This window comes from Zosterops lateralis (assembly GCF_965231275.1).
Source record: "Zosterops lateralis genome assembly, chromosome: 4".
NCBI classification, from domain to species: Eukaryota; Metazoa; Chordata; class Aves; order Passeriformes; family Zosteropidae; genus Zosterops; species Zosterops lateralis.
Window position 1 is genome coordinate 14528212 of NC_139765.1, and position 19132 is coordinate 14547343.

Genomic DNA, 19132 nt, shown 5'->3' on the forward strand with positions numbered 1-19132 from the left:
GTGTAAATACTGACCTACATGGCACTTGAGGGACCCTTGAGTGACAGCATGAAACTGCTATTAAGGGAACAGAAGTGGCAGCCAGTGGAAAAGGAGGGAGAGGGATAGGGTAAAAGATTAGATGGAGGGAGAATGTAGTTAAAGTAGACACTGGAAAAGAAAATGCAGCTCTCCTAGGAAACGAGAAGCAGATGAAAACAGGGAAACAAAGGAGCAAGGAACACTGGTTTTCCTGATGTACTTAACTAAAACTGGGACCACATCTCACGTTTGCAAAGATTATTCCAGGTCCTCCTGTTCCCAAAGCATCCCTGGTCACCGCTGTAACACATTCAGCTTGTTCTGATATCTAATTTCTGAGTCCTTTGTGTTGGACAGTGATAAGCTGATCAGCTTTAAGAACTAAACAGTTTTATATGCCTCACATTATTATTTCAGTATGAATAATCACATTTTACAACTCAAAATCATCCCATTTAGGCACAAAACCCCCCACGAATGTGATTGAATGCGTTCCAAGAAAGGGGAGGAAAGGATAGTACCTCAATCAAATCATTGTACTGTTCAGAAAATGACTGTTCAATTATGTTCCAGTCTTAGGATTTTCCTTCATAATATCCAGGGTAGCTGAGCTTCTCCTAGCCTGAATACCGGCTGTTATTTGATTCTCTAGCACTTTACAGACGTTGGTGAATATCTACATCTCTGATCTAATAAAAGTTTAGATACTAACTTGCACCTTTCAGTTCTAGACTCTTCTCTGAGCAGAAAAAGTCCTCTAGTGTTGGTATTGGCCTGAAGAAAGGATATTTTAAGAGTTTAAAAAAATCTAAATGAATAACAAGAATCAAATACAGAAACTGCAGCTTTGATGTGGGAGAGAGAGAACATGGTGACATATCATGTTTCTCAGGGCAATATTCCACATTGGTGGAGTTTTAAGAGTTATTTTTCTTCAGGGATAGGTCAGATAGGATGGACAACCTCTCTAAATGAATGCTTATATTGTAATACACATATGCATGTCTTATGTGGTAAAACATCAGTGTCTTTTGCTGGCAGAGTCAGTATCACCATTCATAATCCATCCTTGCCTTTTAATCCTCATTACCACCAAGACAACAGAAGCCTCACAGACATTTAGTCTCTCCAATAAAAGAAAGCTGCTCACCAAGCAAGTAGGAATTAGGACAGTCTAACCATGTTGCTCTATCCTCATTCCTGTGAGTATGTCCTTGGCCAAAAGCAAAATTTCTGGTGCAGTGGCCAATGGCCTCTCAATGTTTTTGATGCTGTGGATTGCTTGAATCTTGCAGTTACGCTGAAGCCTCTTGGATGTGGTTATTCCTTTTTGATATAATGAGACCTGTTTCTCTGGAAGACACATTTGTTTTGGTAAATGAATACAAATTCTGTTCTCCCCTCTGAGGTGTTCTACGTGACTGTGCTAGATTTGGCAAGGGGAGGATTAATTTTCTTCGGAGTGGCTGGTAGGGGTCTGTGCTTTGGATTTGTGCTGAACACAGGGTTGATAGATGTTTTTGTTATTGCTGAGCAGGGCTAACACAGACAGAAGGCTTTTTTGCTTTTTGTGAAGCTGGTGAGGAACCTGGGCGTGACTGGGAGGAGACACAGCCAGGACAGGTGACCCCAACTGAAGAAAGAGATGTTCCAGACCATGTGACATCATGCTCACTATATAAAGGTGGGGGAAAGAAGGAAGAGGAGAGAAGGAGGAAGGAGAAGGAGAAAGGATCGCATTTGGAATGATGGCATTTCTCCTCCCAAGTTACTGTTACATGTGATGGGGTCCTGCTCTCTTGGAGATAGCTGAACACCTACCTGCCCATGGGAAGCAGTGAATTAATTCCTTGTTTTTCTTTTCTTGTGTGTGCAGCTTTTTGCTTTCTCTATTAAACTGTCTTTATCCCAGCCCACGAGTTTTCCGCCTTTTATCCTTCCAGTTCTCTCCCTGATCCTGCTGGTGGGGGTGAGAGTGAGCGGCTCTGTGGGGCTTGGCTGCCAGCTGGGGTGAAACCACGACAATGACTTTAGATCTTCATTTCATCTGATTTTTAAGTGGTTTGCATGCCTAGTCAATAGACCTTACTGTCTGTCCTCTGAGGGCAATAATATTTATTAATTAACTTGAAGATGCTATCAAACAACTTGAGTTTGAAAATACAGAGACAGATCGTGCTGTTGGTTTTATTGGTGTCAGGCAACAGAGCACTGTTTTGGCAAACATCGCAGCCTAGAAGCAGAACTAAGCACAAGAAAAATTAAAAGGCTACAGTGTTACTTGCTAGTTGCCAGTAACAACTCTGACATTCTGTAGCCTAATTTTCACTTTTCCATTTATTCTGTTGATTCAAAAAGCACTTGTGAGGTTTAGAGCTCATAAACACTGCTTACCTGAACATCAGTTGCAGCAAACAGGCTCAGGACAGACAATACCAGAGCAGTGCCACATGCTGCCTCACATGCAGCCCAGACATCAACTGCCTTGCACCCACTCACACCAGAAAAGTCTCTGTCTGGTGGCATCTGCACTGCCTCATTCCCAGGCTCCTCTCTGATGTAAATGTGCCAGTTTGGACAAGCATGCTGAGACCATTTTAGCTTGGAACCTTCACTCAAATGCTCCTATGCCTACAAACTAAACAAAATACTAAGTCACATCAGCTGAAATATCAGCCATATCTCAGTTTACTTAAATGTAAATGTCTGCTATCTTAGAAATAATTTTAAAAATTACAATCAACTTCCCTGCTAACCAGCCAGTTCAATACTGTATGCAATACCCTCATTGCTTATTGCTCCTCAAGAAATGCTCTGAGCAGCAGCTTGAGGCTGCTTGTTGCACACAGCTCCTTTGCAAGCAAGTATAGAAATTAGAAATGTCACACCATGTCCACAGTGATTGCTGGTTGTAAATAAGTCACCATCACCCAGGTGCCAGCACAGTCTCTCACGGATAAGACTCTCCTGGAGCCACTGAAGCTCTCTTCTCTGCAGAAACCAATGCATGGCACCCAGAGAGCCTGACATTGCTCTGATCAATGAATCACAATATGCTGAGCTGGAAGGAACCCACAAGGATCATGGAGTCCAACTGGGGAATATTACTGGGGAAGAGTCTTTGCCATTATCTTGGTTTGGAAAGACAGGTGTGTGCTAGGGAAAGCTGGAGCTTCTCTTGGAATGAAGAACATAAAAATAAAATTTTCTCCCTCCCTTATAATTTTGCTTTTATGAGGGCTTTCAGGCAAAGATATGGGAATAGGAATAATAGTTCTTTACTAGGAATATTTAAAATACAAATGTAGTAGTACAGAAAAAAAAACCCACAAGCAAACAAGAAAAAAACCCCTAGAAACACTGACAGAGTCAGAATACGACCTGACACCCTGTTGGTCAGGGTGTTGGATGCAGTCCAAATAAGTCCTCCTGGAGTGACAGATGTAGTTCTGATGGAGCAGAGATGATCCTGTAGAAGCGTGTAGTCTCCTTCTGAAGGTCCAGTGGTGATGAGATGATTCCAGTCTTCCTCCAGGAAATCCAGCAGAAAACGAACTGTCCCGGCATTTCTAATTCCCAGCTTTTATCTAGGTAGGAACTGTTTGGCTCCTCCCAGTGTGTGGAGCATCTCACAATGGGATGATGTAATGTTATCAGTCATGTGGTGAGCCTTAATGGGCCATTAACAGCAGATTTCCCCCTGGAGGGAGGATGGGTTGTGGAAGAGATAAGGAACATTTCTCCACCTGGTTTTAACTGCTGGCCCATTAACAGAAGACACCCACTCCTCCCCCCTGGAGTTATAGGTTATAAAAGCAATAAAGAAAAACACCTCCCCATCCAGTTTCAACAGATGGAAAACAGAATACACATTTTTGGTTACGTATTGCAATGCAGGACAGGCATGCACAGACATGACAGTCTCTGGAGAGATGAGGTTTCATAAGCACTGTATTGAAGAGACCACTATCAGCCAAAGGCTGGCATTGGATTTACTTGTTACACAGAGGTAAATCCCATTGATACCAGTTGGAGATACTCAATATTTACACAGCTCCTAAAGTGAGGCCACTTCCTGGTTTTAACCAGGAATCATGTTTTAGAGATCTGCTTTTGAAAGGTGGGAGCCAAGTGACCCCACTCACATTTATTCACTCAAGACTGCAGTGGAAACAGAAGAATGTGATGCATTCACAATTACACATTAGCAGCAACATACCACTGCGTGTGGCAGCAGGATAGATTTTAGAATTTCTGGAGCTCAGGTGCTTTTTGCTCCTAATACCATTAAAAGCCCATGAGGCAAACATCAGACACACAGAAACAACTGAAGTGACAGAGACCCTCTGAACTCTACGAAATATTTACAAACAGCTTTAGGAGCCTTGAGATGAAGTGAAGCACTCTCAAGCAGAGACAGAAAACCTAATGGAGATAAAAAATCTTTTTTAGCTCTTGGTGAGATTTGTTTTCAAAGACCTAGCTATGATACGAGAAAATGTATTAGCTCATCCAGTCTGCCTCCTCCTGTTCCAGGAGAGAAGTGGTCCCAGTGCTATATTTTATAATACTTGGCTCAGCCCAGTTCTGCCTGACTCAGACAGCATAAACCAAATCCACTTCTTGAGAATCTTCTCAATTTTTCTAAGTATTCACTTTGTGGAACTTTCCCCCAGTATTCCATCCATAAAAATTTGACACAGTGTTATAAAGACCCTTTGATGTCATGATCATCATGCTGTTGACTTCATATTTATCCCGTTAGACAACCCTAAATAACTTCCTAGCCAGTGGGGTGGTGATGTCCCTCTAACATCTGTCTAGAGTTATGCTCCTCCTCATTTGAACACATTATTGCTGTTCTCTGCTGTGACTGAGCCTTCACAAGAAATTCTTTCAGATGTTTTCCTGTCTGTTCCTTCCTCTTTGTATTCATTATTACTATTATTATTATTGCACTTGAGGAAAAGGACAAGGAAAAGAAAGAAGAAAAAAGTGAAAAGACAAAACCACCTTTTTCATGCTACCCTAGCTGTGCAGGCACAGAAAGATCCATTCTAAATAGCTGGCCTATGCACATAATTCAAGTTTTACCTCCAGGATTTATGATAAGGGTATTGTTTTCATTTCTGCTTTCTCTTACTTGCCTCATACAATCTTTTTTCCTCTTAAATTTTTCTTAGAACCTTTGAGTTTTCCATTGTTGTTTGGACAGTTTAGAGAAATAATAGTGCCCCTACAGGAGGTTAACCAGGAAGAGTTTCTGCTCTTACACATGTCAATATCAAGACGATGAACAGAGAATGGCCCCTTGAAGGATTTTCTTTTCATGACCTACTGCCAAGGGACTGTACAAGAAGTTCCACAATCAGTTACAGAGGAGAACTGAGTTAAAGGAAATTGATCTGAGATCCCCATAGCATTTGTTTTCCTTGCATATTATCCTTTCTGCCTTAAAAGAAAGAAAGAACACAAAACACAGTCATTCCCTCATCAAAGCAGTCTTTCAAATTTGTGAATCCTTTCAAAAACATAGTCTTTTGTTGATTGTTGTTTCTTAAATTATCCTAAAATAGCCTTCAAACTCAAACTGGTAGAGGAAGATGTACACAGATGCTTCAAGTTTTCAAAAATAGTTATAGTTTAAGAAATAACTGTGGGGTTTTTTTATTTTTACTTTCTGACCAAATCAAGATTTTTTTTCACCATTTGACATTTTAAATATCTAAAGCAGAACAGCAAACAAAGTAACATATCACAGCTAATCTCATGTGTTAAAAATGTCCTCAGCTGTTGCATAGAACCATTTCTCTGAAACACACAGAGCTGCAAGTCCTACCACAGCCAGACTGAGCTGCCCTTTACAGGGTTCTCCTGGGCTAAACTCCCATCCTTGAAGCAGCTTAACCTCATGACGCTGTTCACTAAGTGATCATTATTCTAATTTTACTCTTGGGGAAGCAAAGGCAAGCAAGACAAAGTATTTATCTAAAACCTTAGAGTTACTCAGGTGCATTTCACTGAGGTGTGTAAACAGCATCCTCTTTTTATAAGTAGAACAGATTCTTTCCACATTAGGAGAAACTTTGTTCAAGTTATTACTTTTCTGAGCAGAGCACAGATATTTTAACACATTTGTACCTCTGCCAGAAAGCAAGACTTAGGCTTTTTTTGCCTTCCACCATCACAAAGTACAGTCACACATAAGTGAGCTTCTGCCTGTCTGCAGGGCTTGCAATAGTAAAAGGTTCTGGCAATAGCTGCACTCCCTATAGGATATATACAGCAACTGGGTCAGCCTGTTTACAAAATAGCTTGTGATTATCACAGCAGTGCTCAGCAGCTATGCATACATCATACCACAGTCTAATTAAAGACAAGCATAGCTAAAGCACTGCAAAATAAAGCTACAGTGCCACTGAATAAAGCTGCTCAGGATTGGGAAGAGGTTAGTTTTTACTCTGAGTTAGCCCCTTGGAGGTCAGCTAACCAGGTTTATTCCGATCAAGAATTAAAACATACATCTTCTGAGGGCAGTCAGTTCATATCCTCAGGAAAAGAGTGAATTTTAACAAGACACAGCAGTTTCAATGGTGAAAAAAAAATTAAGGGAAAAAGTGAAAACAAAGATCCAGTAGAACTTAGTAATTTGGTAAACTTGGTACATAAAATGGATGTACATAAAGCACCATTATACCAATAGCAGTAGAAAGTGTAAGGGTTCCCATCCTTACCCTTCAGAATGTGGCTGGAACTCTCCTTCCTCTCCTAAATACACCTACTGCATTAATACCTCGTGTGATGCTTCAGGATTGACTCCCAATCTGTCTAGTCCCCATGATTCACAAAATTCAGTCTTCTTCAGGCCATGCCTATTCCAAAATGACAGAGCACAGTCAGAAGGGAGGTAGGAAAGTGCCTATTTCTATCCCAGCTATGGAAAGGTGAAGGCTGTATTTTCTGGATCAAAATAGTTATGCTAATGGTCCCAGCAAGCAATAGATTATACTAACACTAGGATTTGCTCCAATTCTGGTTCAGTCATCATTATTTTAGGGTGAAGACTTAGGGGAAGGGAAACACTCATTTTTGAAAAGACCAAGTTCTAGCAAATCAGTACTACAGAAATAAAAACATGAAAAATTAGGCAGGGCAACCTCTCTTGTACTTATACTTTTTCAGAAAGTGGCCTTTTTTTTTTTTTTCCTCCATCCATTTGCTTTTGTAAATGCTGCACAAAAAAACTGTGAAAATCAATGATTCAGTCCATTTGTCTCACATCTCCTACTTCATAGGCACTTCCATCAGTTTCATCCTGCTATACAAGTATTTTATAGATTGCTGTAAGCGTCCTCATAACCAAGTATGGCCCCACACACAAAGTTTAAGGCCATTCATACTTCCTTTACAGAACCACAATTCCCTTTTTGATGCGTGCACACTTTTGGTACCTTGCGTGTCGATACTGCAAAAGCTTTGAGAATTTCACAGCAGCAGAAGAGATGGTCTTGAGTTTTCATCTTGAATAGCAGGGAAAGCATTTTTATTTATCCTTGATTTAAGTTAGAAGGCATCAAGAACTGTGCAGAGCTGCTGCAGTAGCTCTGCTGAAGAGGTTCAGAATGGGTCTTTCTCTTCACCAAAGCAAAGAACTTAACTTCACCCCTCACATCATAGCCAGAAAGTGTTAGGCAGCAGCAACTACATTTCTACTTGGATAATTTTCTTTCCTGCCCAGTTTGTGAGTCCATCCTGCCCTTCTTCCCAAAGGTGAATTCAAGGGAACCAGAACCTTCCCCTCACCTGCAGGCACATGTCCCAGGAACCAAGAACTTCTTAGAGAGGACCCATCATAGACTCTGGGTAGTTCAGTACCAGACAGGTCACAACCCACAGACAACACATGGAACACGAAAACCTTTTAACATTACAGTTGAGCAAAAGTTTTAAGTTACTAAAAGGATTTTAAATTAGAATAAGAGAGAAATTTACCACTGCAATACAGAGCAGTGCATATAAAATATTAACTTCTACAGCATTTTTTTGACTGTGGTAAGAACTCAGGTGCTTCTTTCACAACACTGCAGATTTCCTAAAATCAGGTTCTCTCAGAGCTTAGAAAAAAGGTAACATGAAGTAAGGACACTGAACAAGAACTATGCAGCTCACCAGAAACAGCTTTTAACACAATCAGCACCTCTTCAATTAATAACGTTGGTGAGGTAAAGCTGTTGAGCTGTCACAAATTTAGGTACATCCACTGATAATTAATATTAGCCAAATTTAGCCAATATTATAACCAAAGGAGCCTAGTGATAAAACCCCTACTGAATGCTAATAAAAATGTTCATCACCTTAGATAGTGTTTCATATATGTCTTCCAGGCAGTCAGAATAAGTTTACTATTAAAAAAATATTAATATTTCATTATTGCATATAATAGTTCCATTATTATATGGATTTAGTTACTTAATATTTCAACATCTTCTGTTGTAGTATCTGAAAGTTTAGGGTACAATGAGAATGCTGTGGGCAGGCAGTGGTCTGTGAAGTATTGTCCAGTGAAAGGAACAGAACACCAGAGTGTACAGCAACTTAAAAAACTTAAAAACCTTAAAAAACTTGAAAAAAAATAGCACTAGAGCTACCTGAAATGAAACTAGTAAGATTGACAAGCAGCAGCAGAAGCAGGAATCCTTGTTTTTTTGTGGCCACATGCAAAACAGTGTTGATATTAATACAAAAAAAGTAAAACAGACAATGAACAATTCCAGACCAAGAAAAACTGAAACAGCTACAGGTGGTTTCAGAAAAAACACTGAGCACTTTATTATTATTATTATTATTACTGTGCTGCAATATACAGTATATTTGAAGTACAGAAATTCAAAACCAGTAAAACTTCAAAGACGCAAGTGCATTCCCAAGGTGGAGTCCACTGTTTCACAGTCTGTTTCTCGTGCCCCACACGCAGTTCACAAGCCAAGCCTTCTCCAGCTATTCCCCAGCATTTCCAGAGTAGTCAGTTACACTGTTCAAAGAGCACTATTTCTTCTTGAGAGCTCTCTTTCCTTCCCCCTTCTTTGGTTTTTCCTTCCCACGGAGCTTTTTCATTCGCCTCATCTCCTCCTTGAAGTCCTGATGCTCATCCCTAGATGGGGAAGAAGGAATGAAGTTTACTCTTTTTCTTGAGATGCAGAGATATGCATAGTTCATTGAACAATATGCTAATAAAAAACCCCAAAAATCAAAAGTTTTTAACCATGAAGTCCATACTGAAGCTTGCTGCAATGCATTCCATGTTTTTGCTGGCAGTATCAATGAGTAATAACATGAGAGCTTTCCTCTGATACTGTCAGAACTAACAGGGCTGTCCTTTTAAGCAACAAAGGGTATGTGCACATATGTATTATTTCAATTGCATTTATTGATCCTCTTCATTTAAATGAGCAGTAAAATGCAAAAAGCAGCATGAGACAAGAGTAAGATTTTCCCCCTTGTTATCCAGCTCAGCAGTGCAGGCACAGCATATTGTGTTCCTGTGTTCAGGTCATTAGCTCCTGGGGAAACAGGGCCATGCTGAGTAGTAATTACAGCACGTGGCACTGCTCTCAGGTGACTTCAGGAATGAGTTATGAAGATGGCATCAGTACTGGTACAATCTTAATAAGAGAATAAAGCAGGAAGGAGGATGAAGGGGTTGGCAGAGGTAATTAATTAATCATCAATTATTTTCTAATAAGTTCTATTAATCTGTCCCTGTACTTTTAGTGCAAAGTGATTTTCAAAAGTCATAACAGCATTGCCAAAGATGTGGCCAAAGATTGCTGCACTTGCTAATTTTAAACACAACTTCTCTTAATAGAAACAAAAAGCTTGTGATTTATTACCACCCCATTAGTCTATGATTCTTCATGACCCTTTTTTTTTTTCTTCTACCAACTCTCTGTTTACAGAGCAGCTAGAGGAGAAACTTAATAGGGGAAGGAGAAGAGTAAAGAACACTAACATCATATTGAGGCTTTCTGTGTAAACAAACAGCCAGTCTAGAAAGTGTTGGCACACCCATCTAAATCAAGAGCGCCCTGGATGCAATCCTTGATGGTCAGTATTGTCATATTAGCAACAGGCAATCTGTTTTGACTATATGGGGTTTGTAGCCTCACTTTTAAACATTTTTTAGTGCTACCTGACTGAAGTAAAAGAACTGCATTGGACTCCTGCTGGTGATCTTCAGCAGTACAATTCTCCCTGATGCAGACAGTGGAAGTTAATTTAGAAATTAGACAACTGGTCTGGATGAAGCTGGAATTAACGAGACTATTTAAATCACATTTTAATTTAATTTAATTTAAAGACTAAAAAGGCCCTCTGGCCTAACAGAGACTTTCTGTCTCTTCTAAATTTCACTTATTAGCTGCTAAATGACTGAGAAATATATGGTAAGTCTGGTGTTAACATCACCTCTTTGCAGCACATTCATTTGCCATATTCAGAACTATAGATCCATCCCTTGCCTATCAGAAAGCTTTCTTCTCTTCCCCACAAGGCAAAAGCAAAAGCTATTTCTTAGGTAACTGCTTGCCCACAACTACACTCAAGTCTTTCTCACAAAAGGTTCCAATTATGGTAAAAGTTAGACAGCAGTCTCTTTGCTCTCCTTGCCCTCAGTGCAACAATCAAGAGCCTATTTCCATACGTACCCTCTCCAGAACTAAACATTTCTGCTCTTTCCCTTGAGAAAAACAACTGCCACAAGACCCCCAGCCACCCCTTTCCCATCCTCAGCCGTGCTCCCACCCTGCAGGCACGGGCAGTACCTGTAGAGCCCGAAGTAGCGGAGTTTCTTCATGAGGCCGTAGTAGGTGTTATGAGGGGGGTACCAGTTGTATACCTCCTCCTGCTTGGCCAGGGGCTGCTTGCTGAACAGCTTCACCACCTTCATGGATTTGGCATCTGTGGGCCTGACCACGTCGCCAAATATCTGGGCACTCAGCCGGGCCATGCGAAGGGCATAGCTGGAAACGTTGGACATCTCCCCGGGAGCAGCCGGCACACACAGACAGATGGACCTTCCTGCAAAAGGAAACAGGACAGCCACACCTCTTAAGATGGCTGAGCAGAACGAGCTATCCCAGAATTAAGGCAAACAAAGGAATGCATCCTACACTGATCACTCATTTGACATCACACAAATGATGTCAAATCAAATTTTCCTTGCGTAAAATCAGTCTAATACTTTAGCATGTAATCCTGCATATAGAGAACATCTACATGAATTCAGGGACAATTCCCAGCCTACAGACAGCAATACCACCTATAAAAGCAGCACCACAATTCACCAAGGCTAGCATGGTTTATTAGCAGAACCCACTCAGCCCGCTCAAGACAACCCCTAAACTCCAGCCACAGGAACAATTACTGCATGAGCTCTGCCAGAAATTGCACCTGTGTGATACACTGACTGCTACACAAGCACAAGGTGAGGCACCACCTGAACATATAGAAAAAACTACCTGGAAGATTTTCCTAATGAAAGTTTCTCACCCTATTTAAAACATTGTTATGATCCATCTAACAATGGGCTAAATAAATCATGTTTCTCTATATCATTCACACAGATCTCTCCCATCTCAATTCCTTTCCCTTGATCATCTCCATTCTCTTTTCAGTCTCTCACAATACCTATTCTTTTTGAGGAAAAAAGTAGTTTTCCCATGCTAGATTCTTTTTTCCAAGAAAATGCATCAGCAGCTTCCCATTCTCTTTTAGTCATTTCTTACCTAAAAACCTCTGCAACAAAAATGCCCCAAAGACAAAACCATTGGTATGAGGCCACCAGACAACATCCACTCTCCTAAAGTAGCATGAGAAGACTGTTCTCTCAACTTTTCTAACCTTCTCCATTTTAAGTCTTCTTTACTTTCTTTGCAGAATGGGTTGTAGTAGACAAGAATAGGAATCCCATAATCCTGTATTTGAAGCTGTACCTTGTCTGTACTTTGCTTTTTTGAATAAGTGATAAGTCTCCAGACAAATCAAGCAGGTTTATTCAAGAGCATGACACTGAGATTAAAGTTTAAAAAACTTGTTTAAAAATATATTGCACAGCTGATTCCAGAATATGAGCATAACAAATTAAAGGTCATGGGTAAGAGTAATCATCAGGACAATGCTAAGTCCACTTCAGTGTGATTACACAGAGCCTGTTGTTTAATAACACAGATTTGAAGTATTCATACCTCATGTACATATATCTGCTCAAAGGAGGACCTGCTTTGATTTACTCCTGTTAGCAAAGCAAAGGAAGCAGGAAAAAAAATTAAGCATAAAAATAATACAAGTAATTCGAGAAGACAGAATAATGGAAAAAGTAATAAAAGGGAAGACAAAGCATCAGAGACCTTGAGCTAAGGCAGTAGGCCTAGTCTGAGAAGACAGAAGCTCTTGAATGATTGCATGGCAGCACTTCAACATGAGCATCTATCACAGGGGGAAATAATAGCTAAGTTTTGCTAAATCATCTGTTTCAGAACAGCCAGTTCTTCTACATTCAGAGAAAAAGCAACAAATTGTCCCCCAAACTCTTCATCACCTGACTCCAAAAGTGTGTCTTTATCACCAGACTCAAACACACAACTTGCTCAATCTCTACTTACTGCATCCTTAAAATGAAAATACCCTTAGCTCCTGAACAACGCAAACCTGCTCAGGTCTGAGGAGCCTGATTTTCACTTCTGAATCACTACAGGATTATAATAGCTCAAGTTAAGGCTGGAGCCCTCCATTAATCCTCGCCCAATTAAGAACGCTTGAGAGGGAAGCAAAGCAAAGGCTGCAGACTCCCAGGAGCCAGAGCTATCCAAAGCCTGTTCTGGGATGATTCTGTGAGATGTTACATCTATGAGACGAAAGAGTCCTTTCGTTATTGTCACCTCCAGCAGGGACATCCTCAGGACGGCCCAGGAGGAATCAGCCCACCCAAACCAAGCCCAGCGTTCAGAGCTCCCGGCCCCCTGCTCCCACCCAAAGCCAAGTCTTCCCGTCCTGGCCTGGCTTGTTTTTTATTCCCGATCCACCCGGCTTCTTTCAGACCGCTCCCTTCTCCCTCGAAACATGCCAGGAGAACGCTCTTTCCCCGCGTTACTTCTGGTTTTCCCAGGAGCACAGGGGGAAGACCAGGCCGCCACGGAGCTCAGGCCGCGCCGGCCCCGCTTCCCTGTGGGACGGGAGCACCGGGAGGACGGGAGCACCGAGAGGGCTGCAGCTCCCGGAGCCCGGTCCCGGAGCCCGGACCCCCGTTGAGCCCCGCTCGGCCCCGCTTACCCCACGCGGCCCGCGGCCGGAGCAGCGGCGGCGATGCCGGAGGGGAGGCGGCGCGCACGGGTGACGTGAGGGGCGGGACGGGCGGCCGAGGGAGGGATCTGGCCGAGGGCGGGAGCTTCCGGCTGCTCTTTCTCCCTCTGCTGTTTGTCCTGGTTCCCCGCGGGCGGTGGCGGCTCGTGGGGCGCCGTCCCCGCGGTCATGGAGTCACGGAACCGCAGACTGTCCTGAGCTGGAGTGACCCACAAGGATCACTGCTCTCTGCAGAGCACAACCCAAAATGCCACACACCGCGAGAGGGTCACGGCCTCCTGCGTCAAGAACGTTTTCATTGTGACCTCTCTTTCGTTTCCCTTCTTGTTGTAAGCAGCTTTGGAGTTACATGCTTAATCTAATAATGAAACGAGAAAAGCGTTTATCCTCATTAAAAGCTGATGACAAGTCTACATAGAGCCTTACTCTTTGGCTTTGCCAGGGAAGGGTGGCGTGGAATGCCCACACTGACTCGTCCAGTCAGCAGCCTCGCTCCATTAAAACATGCGTTCAGGTTAGTAAAACCAAGCTGGTTTTACTCTTGGGAGAAGGCATGAGTTTACATAAACAGCTGAAAGCCGGGTGTCTTCACTCATGGCCTTGACCAGGCTGCAAACTGGGACAGATGCCAAAATCTAGTTTTACGGAAAGGGAGAGTTTGGGAGCTGCAAGTGTTTGTCATTCACTGTCATTCCAAACCGCTTTGAGAGATAGTTCCTCTACTCCGAATTCAGGGCCTCCCGAGTGTCTGTATGTCTCCTGTGCTCCTTGCCAGTCCTTACCCTCCTAACTTTTATTTCCCTCCTGCTGCTTGTTTTCAAAGATGGTTATTCAGCTGCTTAAATATATCTGCCTTGGCAAATTTACCTGTGCAATCTCAGTCTTTCAGCGCAAGTGTCCCCTTGGTCTCTTGATACTGGCGAGGGGGGTGAGTTGGTCAATCACCTTCGTGCCCCAAAACTGGAGTGGGATGTGTGCCCAGGGGAGCCTCTGGGGTGTTGGGATGGGCCTCTGACCCTGCTGTGCTTCCCCCAGCACCCCTCTGGCCACTGCAATCCCACTAGACATGAGCTTTCCCAGTGCTTGATTTATGCTAATTTTTAATCAGTGCCAGGAGGTGCTAAATCAGACTCTGTGCAAACATCTGAGTAAGTGACAATTATGTGATTGCATTTATATGCCAAACGTGTAATGCCATCAAAGGAGGAAATTGGGTTTGTCTGGCTTGCCCTGTTTTCTAGAAGAGCAGATTCTGCCAAGCATTGAACAAATTGTTATTCTGTCATCCTTCCTTGATTAATTTTCTATCACCTTTTCCATGCTTGTCACAGGCAGAGCAGCCTCAAGGCCTGTGTAACCCAGTCCCCTTTCCTGTCCTTTTTGAATACTGGCATGATCCTCTAATTCCCTGTATAGTCCTGATCTGGTGGAAGGTTTCCCTGTCCATGGCAGGGAGGGAGTGGAACTAGATGATATTTAAGGTCTCTTCTGACCCAAGCCTTTGTATGATTCTTTGATTATTGAGAATTAACATTCATGGAATTTCTTTAGTCAGTTATTCAAACACTGTCATTTAAAAGTTCTCCAGGTATCTGAATTTTAAACTGCTTGCTCTAGTAGATCTTGCCTACCATTTTCATTACTGACTAATGGACAGGAAAGTGCTTATTTTTTCTTTTTCTTTTTCTTTTTTTTTTTTTTCTCCACAAGATAAGAAAAATGTCTCTTCCTTAATCTTTCTAAGAAGGAAATAAAGGTTTTTAGCATTTCTGCCCCTTCTGTGCTATTTTACCATCTCTAGACACTCACATCAGCATTGTTGTACCCCTCATTTTACTGGTAGTCACACCATTTATGCTTTTTCTGTAGTCTTAATTTTTTGTATTAACAGAACATTTTTCCCTATATTTTTGCTTTTCTGCATTGTTCTATACCATGCTTTTAACTTCTGAGTGTTTCCTTCACCCTGCTGCTAAGACAAAGTTGTCCTTCAGCCAAAAATTGGCCATTTTGTTAATTAAGCAATCATGACTTTATGGAGTAAGATCATAAGTATTCTCATTTACATTTCTATCTCTATTTTTGAATTGCAATTTTCTCGTCATTTCTCCCATCTTGATGGAGAAGGTCTTTCTGAAACATCTGTGCGTGTGTGTGTGTGAGAGAGAGAGAGAGGGGGGCAAGGGGAGCGAGAGAGACAATTTCCCTGACTGGGACTGTCTTTTGTCCTTGTTATAACAACTGTCCTTGCTATAATCAAATTATGATTGCTGGCTCCTAAACAACCACTCCCTTTTTGTTCTGTGATTAAGTTGTTTAAACATTATGAGTTCAAAAATACTTCTTCCATGCAGACTGGAATTACTTCTATGATAGAAATGAGGTTTTTGGAAAGTGTAATGAGACGTGGCTTCTGGGTGGGGGCTTTTTCCTCTAATTTCCTTTATTTCAGCTTCAAACTGAGCAGACTTCTGGTACATTGGAGGGATAAGCAGCATGATTCTCTGCAGCCATCCCCACTCCATTCCACCCCTCCTCAACAGGGTTAGTTGGAACAGGAATCTCTAAAATAATGATGATGGTTTCGTGCACACTCTTATCTTCTCGGTCTTCAAATTTCTTTATTTATGTTAAAGGATTGGGGCAAAGTATATAATCAATTTTAGTAAATCATCCTGCCTGATCCAGTACATCAGTTCAATCTCATTCCTCTTCATCAATGAAAATACTTTACTTTCATGTTAGCCACACTCAGAAAACTGGCATATAGACCACTGGGAAACATCTCCCTCTTTTCCTCAAAGTATTGTTGCTGCCTGTACTTGCAAGCTCCAGCATGGCCTTTTTGGTGTAGTGGAAGCACAAATATGAAAAGGTCTGCATTAGTTAAATTTTTCTGCCTTTTTGCTCAGTTGTTTCTCCTGTCAGCCTATTATTATTATTAAATCAAAGTAAAAATGTGCACTTACAAGAGCTTATTTATGTCACTGTAGCACTGTTGTTGCTGTGGTTATGAGGAGAATTGCTTGCAGAGCACCCAGCCAGGGTTAGCGTGTCAGTAAGGCAGTGTACAGACGCTCAGGATGGAAAATCAGGGTCACATCAGTCAACAAAACAACAACTCAACACATGTGCAAATTTGCAGAGACAGAGAATGATCTAGTTTGCAATCCATGGACCCAAAAAGTCTTGCTTACCTTATCTGGGACTCTGTGTGTCCCTATTTTCTGCCAGGAAGTGTAAACTCAATATCCCCACCCTGGGGTCTTCACAGTCCAAATGAGACTTGGCATGCTAAGGAATGGAAGGATGCAGCAGAGACTGACTACAGGCATGGATGGGTTTGTGATAAGCTGAATTGGATGGACATGATGTTAGATCCTCCTGAGCTTTTTGTTGCAAGCAGAGCAAAGTGTTTAGACTTGTTAGTGATTATTTACAAGAAAATCAGTGGGAGATGGGTGAGTGAAAAAGCTGAAAACCCTAGGCAAGAGTTAAAGGAGAATGAGTTGACATGGGGTAGAAGACAACATGGGCTTTCTATGTACAGGGACTGTTGTGAAGGAAAGAAATTAAGAGAATGGAGAGACATTCATGGAACACATGCAAAGCAGCCAAAAAGGTAAAAAAAGAGGAACACACCTCATGATAAAAGTACAATAAAGAACTTTTTACAAATAGTTGGCAGTAATTTTGTCTGGAGTTATATTATTTGATCAATAATTATCTGGAATTGTTTATCTAGTTATTCGTCTTGTGTATGTATTTTTGTTATAACTGAATGACAGCTTTAAGGGAAAATTTTGACAAAATGCAACCCTTGATCCATTGTTTGTCCTGAGAAGGCAAAGGTATACCAAGAAAGAAAAAAAGATCACGGTGACAGTTTGCTTGTTTATTGACATTTAGAAGAAAGAAAAGTCTGAACTTGTATCATTTGATCTCGGAAATGAGGCATTTGAGCAGTACCTGTATGACAAAGTGATCAGCTTCACTCCTAAGTCTTATGCTTGGAACTGTCGTGCTGTAACATGATCTCTAACATTTTCTTGTTATAAATACTGACATTAGGGAACAAAATCATCTGAGTAAGTAGAAGGACTCTCTGAGCATTACATGCAAGGTAAAACAGCATTAGCTACATATGTGCTTAGAAATCATTAGTTATTCATTATGTGTTCATGATTAATTGGCAAACTTCAACTATATTTTGTTGCACAGCAATTCGTGCTGAGCCACAAGGACATCTGAATTGCAATTCCCTCTGGAGACAATGTGTAGTGTTAAGAGATTGAGAGACTTTGGGTGGGCATTTGAAGGATATTTTGACTTTAAAGTAACTCATCAAACGAATGCCAGAGTGGAATCCACAAAGGTGTCACTATTAAATACTGCCACTACTGCTATCTAACACTGGGAATACTTGGGAGGGAGATGCAGCATAAGAGAAAAACAAATTATTTTTCAAAGCCAGTTGGCATCTTGAGTTTATTGCTTTCCCCAACAGCCAGGCTGTGGAGGCAGCCTTCTCTCCTCCTGGGGAAAGAGAGCCAGTGCCGTTTGTCTTTTGTGCAGTGCATTTCAGGCAGGAGTGATGCCTGAAATGATATTGGCAGTTCTGCAGGAGAACTGTAACACATCCATTTGTAACGGAAGATGAGCTGTCCAGCATAGTGGGTGCTGCACAAAGCTGAACAGGCAAAGGAAGCTATGGATCTCCACACACTTCCATGTTTGTCATTTAGACTGACTAATTTGTAGTTCAACAATATGTCAGAATACATGGTCAGTGATAGGTTTCAATGAAGTACTTAAGGCTGAAGAGAAGGGATATTTCTTAGTGGTTAGATGAAGGGTTTGGGAATGGGAATTGTCGAACCTTGGGGTTTTTTTGCAGCTCTGTTGCTAACTCACTGGATGACCTTAAGCAAGTTAACCTATCTGCCATTTCATCCCTCTGTAAACTGAGGAAAATAATGTTTGCTTCACAAATGGGTTGTGAAGATTAATTGATTCTTAGAAAATGCTTCAGCTTCCCTTTGCGAAAAACATACTACAGAAGTGTTGTTGTTACTTTAGTACCAACATGCACATAAAACTTTTAAAGGCAACAGTAACAAAGACACATCTATTTTTTGGCTGGAACAGAGGATTGCAGAGGGGAGGAAAAAAAGAAAAAATATTAAAATGACAGAATCAGCAAAACAGAAGACATAATGGAGACATCTGGCTCACTGCTGATAAAAGCTCTAGTAGTTTCTGTTCCATCATTCCTTGTAACACTCATCTGAAAGGACATCCACCAAGGCTTTCAAATGGGGTAAAAAAGCTGTTAATCTCTAATTCTGTTTGACCAAGTGTGAAAATAGAGTTAATAAAAACGTTCCAGAATAGAATTTTCAGGAATACATCAATCTCTTAAACATAAAATCCAAGGAGATTAGTTTGGTCTATTTGAGTTCACATTTCTGTTTCTTCAAGCTGAACTCTTTTCAAGATACTGTCTTGGATCTAGACCTCTTGGGTTTGTGAGCTGCTGGTTCCTGAGTTTTAGCAGACTTTGGTGTTGTATATCCCTGTTGACCTCTATGGTGCATTTCAATGCAGATTTCTCTCCATGTTTTTCTGGTTTAGGTGTTTTCTTGTTTTAGGATATCTTGACCAGTGCTGATCACAGGACCCACTGTTAGGTCTTTGGGAGCACTCTGGATAGCCAGTCTGGCTGCCTTGATTTGTAAGTCAGCAGATTTTTCAA

The 19132-nt window shown here is 41.4% G+C and overlaps 1 protein-coding gene across 2 annotated transcripts; it reads right to left on the reverse strand.

The window, feature by feature from the left end:
• Positions 1–8822: 8822 nt before the first annotated feature.
• Positions 8823–13418, reverse strand: MRPS33 (mitochondrial ribosomal protein S33). Of its 2 annotated transcripts, XM_083860409.1 has the most exons (4): positions 13348–13400; positions 12264–12310; positions 10842–11097; positions 8823–9172 (listed from the first exon to the last, which is right to left on the reverse strand). In XM_083860409.1, the coding sequence occupies exons 3-4, from the start codon at positions 11054–11056 to the stop codon at positions 9067–9069; spliced, it is 321 nt and encodes a 106-aa protein (XP_083716535.1). In that variant the 5' UTR covers positions 11057–11097; positions 12264–12310; positions 13348–13400; the 3' UTR covers positions 8823–9066. The 2 variants fall into 2 exon arrangements, with proteins under 2 accessions (XP_083716535.1, XP_083716534.1); XM_083860408.1 differs by lacking the exon at positions 12264–12310 and having other exon boundaries at positions 13348–13418.
• Positions 13419–19132: the final 5714 nt, after the last annotated feature.